This window comes from Hemibagrus wyckioides, linkage group LG28, assembly GCF_019097595.1.
Source record: "Hemibagrus wyckioides isolate EC202008001 linkage group LG28, SWU_Hwy_1.0, whole genome shotgun sequence".
NCBI lineage: Eukaryota > Metazoa > Chordata > Actinopteri > Siluriformes > Bagridae > Hemibagrus > Hemibagrus wyckioides.
This window is the reverse complement of record NC_080737.1, coordinates 5,547,024-5,554,523: the sequence shown is the minus strand read 5'-3', so window position 1 is coordinate 5,554,523 and position 7,500 is coordinate 5,547,024. Positions and strand designations below refer to the sequence as shown.

General features: G+C 31.3%; 2 protein-coding genes and 1 long non-coding RNA gene across 6 annotated transcripts in view; all 3 read left to right on the top strand.

Annotated features, from left to right (window-relative positions):
* The window catches only part of LOC131348268 (interaptin-like), a 17,415-nt gene extending 15,468 nt beyond the window's left edge, over positions 1-1,947 (top strand). For 2 of the 3 annotated variants that reach the window (XM_058383066.1, XM_058383065.1), the window contains one exon: positions 1-1,947. This exon is cut by the window's left edge and continues 1,853 nt beyond it. The gene's annotated coding sequence lies outside the window, so the exon portion shown is untranslated. The other variant, XM_058383067.1, reaches the window with a different exon arrangement.
* The window catches only part of LOC131348227 (trichohyalin-like), a 59,472-nt gene that overhangs the window by 25,551 nt on the left and 26,421 nt on the right, over positions 1-7,500 (top strand). The window contains exon 2 of the mRNA XM_058382978.1: positions 3,033-3,046. Within this exon, the coding sequence (XP_058238961.1) occupies positions 3,033-3,046 (14 nt within the window). The remainder of the gene's footprint in view (positions 1-3,032; positions 3,047-7,500) is intronic.
* Positions 3,964-7,443, top strand: LOC131348327 (uncharacterized). Of its 2 annotated transcripts, none has more exons than XR_009203919.1 (3): positions 3,964-4,444; positions 5,263-6,217; positions 7,036-7,443. It is a non-coding gene; the product is annotated as an uncharacterized LOC131348327 (long non-coding RNA). The 2 variants fall into 2 exon arrangements; XR_009203918.1 differs by having other exon boundaries at positions 5,025-6,217.

Sequence of the window (7,500 nt, the reverse complement as noted above, 5' to 3'; positions counted from 1 at the left end):
ACATTTTTATTAACAAAAGAAAGACACTGTAAACGATTTCTCTCTTCACAGCTACATTTATTGTTGTCGTTCATTGTCAAAACTGCTAGTTACTGTCATTACTTATATTACAACAGCTTGAAGCAGTTATTAAACTTTCTTTTCTCTCTTTAAAGGAAAAAAAACAACAAAATTGTTACTGTGAATGCTGAAGGTTTGATGACGACACAGACTTTTCTGTCCAGCAAATATTTTTGCTTTAACTATTTTTTGCCTGTTTTGTATTGGTTATTTTCATTAGGATCATAAAAATACAATGTGGTGCCCACCCAGGAATCACTGACTCTAATGCTAGAGCAAAGTATTTTGCTAGAAGAAGAGATAAAAGAAAACAATTACTAGTACATGATGTTAACATTTTAAACCCTACTGTATTTCTAAAACAATGTAGGCTAAATTAATGAAGAAACAACAGCTGAATGCACTAAAATGAATAATGTCATCAGAATGGATATGCAAATCAGGCATTAAGTAATTAAAATGCACTCATTTGCATCCATTTGACACAAGGCATTGCAGATTAATAGGATAAACAAAATAGCTAAGGCATATCATAGAAGTTCCCCAGAGTCTTTTCCCTTTGTAATGCTATGTTTAAATATGCAGATAGAATAAGCAAACAGACGAGGGAAGTAGGTTTAATACAAACACCTTAATGTGTATTTTGGAAGTTTCCTTTTCATTAGAGCAAAAGAAGACATGGAAGGAAAATAGAACAAAATCTCAAAATTGAATAGTACATGAAGTATCCTGCCTTAAACAATAACTTCATAGTTTTAAACTCAGGCTCCTCATCTAATAACTATCCATTTTATTAGTAATGTTGTATGCTGATAGATCCCTCAAAACTGAAACAACGTTATTGTCACCATCTGTTTGTGTGTGTGTGTGTGTGTGTGTGTGCGCATGGTACAGTGTGTAATTATAACAATAATCTTTCGGCTGCTCCCTACATGTGTGAGGGGTCACCACAGCGGACCAAGTGTGAAGCAAGAAGTTGAAAACAGAGCTCAGGGTTTTTCATGCCTCTTTCCCAACTGCATCCACCATGCAGGAGATGTTAAAAAACAACAATAGACAGGATAGCTTCCCTTCTACCTTCTACCTTATTTACTGGTGGAAATAATAAGAACTAAGAGATGAAGAGCTTCAGGAGAAAACACTGCTCAAACAGACAAGCGCTGAACTGGACAAAACAATTAGGGAATTAGAAGATAGTATAAGACACAGGGAGGAGAAAAGCACAACTAGAGAATCTGAACAAATGCTGAGGTCGAAAGAAACACATCTGAAGAACACAGATAAAGAGCTGGAAACCAGTAATAATAAACTGGAGGAGATGATTTTAGTGGAGCAACAGAAAACTGAGTTTGAATCCAAAGATCTTGGTATGAACACTAACTAATTTGCACTTCTGGTAGATGCTAAGCTGCGTTTCATTATTGAGTGCAATCATCACTGTGCAGTGACAAAACTAAAGTAGTCATTCCTTCTGTCTCTCTTTGATTATAACAGAAAAGTAACTTGCCCTCGTCTTTCATCACTAGATGGTGCTATTGATTCGCTTCACTAAGGTAGACTTGCTCAGTCAGTCTTTAATAATTCATACCTGACCTCTCCCATCCAACCTGTTGGGATGATCCCTCTGGGATGGTCAAGCTTTTGGTAATAAAGAAGGTGCATTTTCCAGTGTTTCAAAATTCCAATCCATTTCATCAAAATATAATTTTATGAAATTGAATAAACAAAACATGTTTTACAAGGGAATACTATACACAGCTTAACAATAATAGGACAAATCATCAAGAAATATGTACAAAGGTCGGTTACATGTCTAAATAAAACATTAAAAATACAACAGAATTTATGTGTATATGTATAGATAACTAGTAGTGCATAAATATATATAATAATAATATAATAAATAAATACTTGATCTTTGTTAAGAATAAGATATTGTACTTTATTGTACTGGGCATTTCTACATACAGCTTCTTTCAGAATATTCTGAATTATTTTAAAAGTATGATATGTTCCTGTTCTGGCAAATGTTTATTATTATTATTATTATTAATAATAATAATAATAATAAATGAAGATTAGTCTGTGCTTTTCAGAAGAAAAAAATAAAAGTAAATATTTGAATGGAGAGAGTGTCAGAGAGGAGAGGAACCAGGCTGCTACATCTACAGCCATCCATCAGAGTAAGAGCACACAGGAGCAAGTGGCCTAAAGTAAATATGAAGCCTGTTAGACTAGAACAGGAAGAGGAAGGGGCGGAGCTTTCATACTGAGTCCGCAAGTGCAGTGAAGGTGAAAGTGAAAGGAGTTTAGCTTGATGTGCCCGAGTTCCTCTGAAGCAGAAGATCAAGAAAAAACTTTAATAGAAGCCTCAAAGGTAGGAAGAAACAAGTAAAATCTTGTTAAATAATCGATCTAAATATACTATAAAATTGTGTTTTATTAGCCACATGACAAAGAATAGCATTTTATTAGAGATGCATTTATCATAGAGATGACACTGAATTCTCTCTCTCTCTCTCTCTCAGTCTGAATCTATAAGAAGATATAAAGATGTCAACTTCAAGTAAGTTTGATATACAGAGGTTTAATGACTGCCATTTTTAAACATAAGATGGTAGGAAAAAAATTCTTTTGTACAATTTCTACTGTAAAAATGTAAAAGTGAAAAAGTGAAAGTAATAAGTAACAAAATTAGAAAGTAAAACAATACAAATAAAAAATAATTATTCTTTAATATTTTGAGGTATGACCATTCAGTCAGAGGATTTTATCAGTTGTCAGTTAACCTTCTAGAAGAAAAGTGTGTCTGATAAACTCACTGGATTTTGTTGCACAAAACAGGATTATAGATTTAATCTAGCATTCAGTGTTTATTAAACTGACGTACCCACTTCATCTACAAACATAATAAAGATGTTTTTGTCATGATGTTCTCTTAATATAATATTTCTTTCTGTTGTTTTACTCAGGAGTTTCTTCATGGGTAGGTTTATACTAAAATTTCCTTGTTTATTGATGGTAATAAATAAATACATTTTAATAGAGAGCAGCAGAAGATGTAGAAAGAAGTAGAAAAATTTACACTGTATTATTCAACAGTTCCGGAATGTTTTTGGGAAATCTGAAGAGTCAGGTGAGTATTAGACTGTCTAATAGAGAAAACTCTTTATAAAGGTCTATAAATCTAGAACTTCATAAGACTATACATTCTACAGATTTCTATAGGTTACATATAAATTTTATTTCTTTAGCTTAAATAGATATTGGTGTCCTGTCTGTTTGTAGACTCCAATATTGTAGAAAAGTACCTTTCTATTCTATACTTTATTCACAGTTCAATACTTATTCTATACTATTGTTTACTCATTGTGTTTTTCCATTGTCTTCTTTTGCTCTGCACATCATTACAGGGGTAAGTGAATAAAACTACTATTTTTCTCTTTTGAATGGTAATTTACTTAAAATGATTTTATACACACCAATCTTTTATATGAAAACACTCATGTATTCACTATTTCACATTCAGACAATGTTATTTACTTTATTTAAACAGATTTACATTTATTTTTGCAGACATCATTATACAGAGCAGCTTAAATGTATTCAGTAAGGCATCTGTGATCATCTGAAACTTGATCTGTGTCTTCAGGACAGATCCTGAATGTAGAAAAAACAATTATGACTGTGCCTCCATGTGGTCAAGAACTGTAATATCTTTATTTTTTCCCCCTTATATCATAATTTGTGCTAACTAGCCCCCCCCCACATAATTATCTGCAATATTCTGAAGTAAACACACATTAACATTTCAAAATCAGGTGCTCAGCATTTTAATAAATAAATAAATTAATTAATTAATTAATTAATTAATTAATTAATCTTTGATCCTCCTTAGATTTTTGTCCACTGTTTATTCATTTATTCAATTTTATCTCTCAAATGCTAATTAAATCCTATAGACAACAAAATGTTTTGATGAAAATATTACAATATAGTTTTAATATTATAATATAGTGTACAGCAAACACAGCTGAAAACACAATCCACTGGCACTGGTTTAAGAAAAAGAGAGAGAGATCAAAACCAGAGTATATTTTAATCTAAAAAAAAATGAAATCTAATTTACAAGGTAAGTGCAAAGCATATGAAGACACTCAGGATTTACACAACAGTCAATATCATCAAGACTTCACATGAATATCCATGTTCTTTTGTAGAGGTCAAGCAGGAAGAAACACAGAATTGTGTACCATCAGAGATTTCAGTAGAGAGCGCCCTCTGCTGGTGAAGAGAGGAAACGTCCACCTATACACAGAAACATATTAACTTAAGTGTCATTTATTTCCACAGGGTGCCTCTGCATTTAGGACTAAAAAGCCAAGTGAGTATAAGAAAATCCTAAATATTCAGTGAAAGCAGACACAACATTGATACTTTTATAAAGATCCTATAGAGCATTCTTCATCTGATTTCTGTTAAGGACAAAAAAAGCATAAGCAGGTTTCTCTGCTGACAAAGTTGAACAAACATTCGGATCTAATCATGTTCAATTAGATGTTCAACTAGATTAGCCTGATTTTATTTCAATATGTGGTTCACAGCCTTTTTACTCTTTTTCTCCTAATCTGTTAGCATAAATCCTCTATAACCTTTCCTCTTCATATGAACATTTAGCTACAACAGTCCTATTAGGAAGCTCCTTGGTTGGGCTTTTTATTAAAGAACTTGCAAACTTTTAATTTTTGCACTGGTGACTTAGTTAACAATTTAAATTTGTTTACTGGTGATCATGTACCAGTAAATATTATTAAAGTGCAGGAATTTATAAAAATTGTTTTTCAGTATTAGTTCAGTATTAGATCTAATTTGCCCACTTCATCTGTTAACAACCAAATCAAGAATATAATTCATCTTTAATATATAATAAAATACAATAAATGTTTTTTGCTGCTTCTTCACAGATATAAAGTGTTTGGTTTATACAACTGGAAAAACACTCTACAGATTTATATAGGTTACATATAAATTTTATTTCTTTAGCTTAAATAGATATTGGTGTCCTGTCTGTTTGTAGACTCCAATATTGTAGAAAAGTACCTTTCTATTCTATACTTTATTCACAGTTCAATACTTATTCTGTACTATTGTTTACTCATTGTGTTTTTCCATTGTCTTCTTTTGCTCTGCACATCATTACAGGGGTAAGTGAATAAAACTACTATTTTTCTCTTTTGAATGGTAATTTACTTAAAATGATTTTATACACACCAATCTTTTATATGAAAACACTCATGTATTCACTATTTCATATTCAGACAATGTTATTTACTTTATTTAAACAGATTCACATTTATTTTTGCAGACATCATTATACAGAGCAGCTTAAATGTATTCAGTAAGGCATCTGTGAACATCTGAAACTTGATCTGTGTCTTCAGGACAGATCCTGAATGTAGAAAAAACAATTATGACTGTGCCTCCATGTGGTCAAGAACTGTAATATCTTTATTTTTTCCCCCTTATATCATAATTTGTGCTAACCCCCCCCCACATAATTATCTGCAATATTCTGAAGTAAACACACATTAACATTTCAAAATCAGGTGCTCAGCATTTTAATAAATTAATTAATTAATTAATTAATTAATTAATCTTTGATCCTCCTTAGATTTTTGTCCACTGTTTATTCATTTATTCAATTTTATCTCTCAAATGCTAATTAAATCCTATAGACAACAAAATGTTTTGATGAAAATATTACAATATAGTTTTTATATTATAATATAGTGTACAGCAAACACAGCTGAAAACACAATCCACTGGCACTGGTTTAAGAAAAAGAGAGAGAGATCAAAACCAGAGTATATTTTAATCTAAAAAAAAATGAAATCTAATTTACAAGGTAAGTGCAAAGCATATGAAGACACTCAGGATTTACACAACAGTCAATATCATCAAGACTTCACATGAATATCCATGTTCTTTTGTAGAGGTCAAGCAGGAAGAAACACAGAATTGTGTAACATCAGAGATTTCAGTAGAGAGCGCCCTCTGCTGGTGAAGAGAGGAAACGTCCACCTATACACAGAAACATATTAACTTAAGTGTCATTTATTTCCACAGGGTGCCTCTGCATTTAGGACTAAAAAGCCAAGTGAGTATAAGAAAATCCTAAATATTCAGTGAAAGCAGACACAACACTGATACTTTTATAAAGATCCTATAGAGCATTCTTCATCTGATTTCTGTTAAGGACAAAAAAAGCATAAGCAGGTTTCTCTGCTGACAAAGTTGAACAAACATTCGGATCTAATCATGTTCAATTAGATGTTCAACTAGATTAGCCTGATTTTATTTCAATATGTGGTTCACAGCCTTTTTACTCTTTTTCTCCTAATCTGTTAGCATAAATCCTCTATAACCTTTCCTCTTCATATGAACATTTAGCTACAACAGTCCTATTAGGAAGCTCCTTGGTTGGGCTTTTTATTAAAGAACTTGCAAACTTTTAATTTTTGCACTGGTGACTTAGTTAACAATTTAAATTTGTTTACTGGTGATCATGTACCAGTAAATATTATTAAAGTGCAGGAATTTATAAAAATTGTTTTTCAGTATTAGTTCAGTATTAGATCTAATTTGCCCACTTCATCTGTTAACAACCAAATCAAGAATATAATTCATCTTTAATATATAATAAAATACAATAAATGTTTTTTGCTGCTTCTTCACAGATATAAAGTGTTTGGTTTATACAACTGGAAAAACACTCTACAGATTTCTATAGGTTACATATAAATTTTATTTCTTTAGCTTAAATAGATATTGGTGTCCTGTCTGTTTGTAGACTCCAATATTGTAGAAAAGTACCTTTCTATTCTATACTTTATTCACAGTTCAATACTTATTCTGTACTATTGTTTACTCATTGTGTTTTTCCATTGTCTTCTTTTGCTCTGCACATCATTACAGGGGTAAGTGAATAAAACTACTATTTTTCTCTTTTGAATGGTAATTTACTTAAAATGATTTTATACACACCAATCTTTTATATGAAAACACTCATGTATTCACTATTTCATATTCAGACAATGTTATTTACTTTATTTAAACAGATTCACATTTATTTTTGCAGACATCATTATACAGAGCAGCTTAAATGTATTCAGTAAGGCATCTGTGATCATCTGAAACTTGATCTGTGTCTTCAGGACAGATCCTGAATGTAGAAAAAACAATTATGACTGTGCCTCCATGTGGTCAAGAACTGTAATATCTTTATTTTTTCCCCCTTATATCATAATTTGTGCTAACTAGCCCCCCCCACATAATTATCTGCAATATTCTGAAGTAAACACACATTAACATTTCAAAATCAGGTGCTCAGCATTTTAATAAATAAATAAATAAATTAATTAATTAATTAATTAATTAATT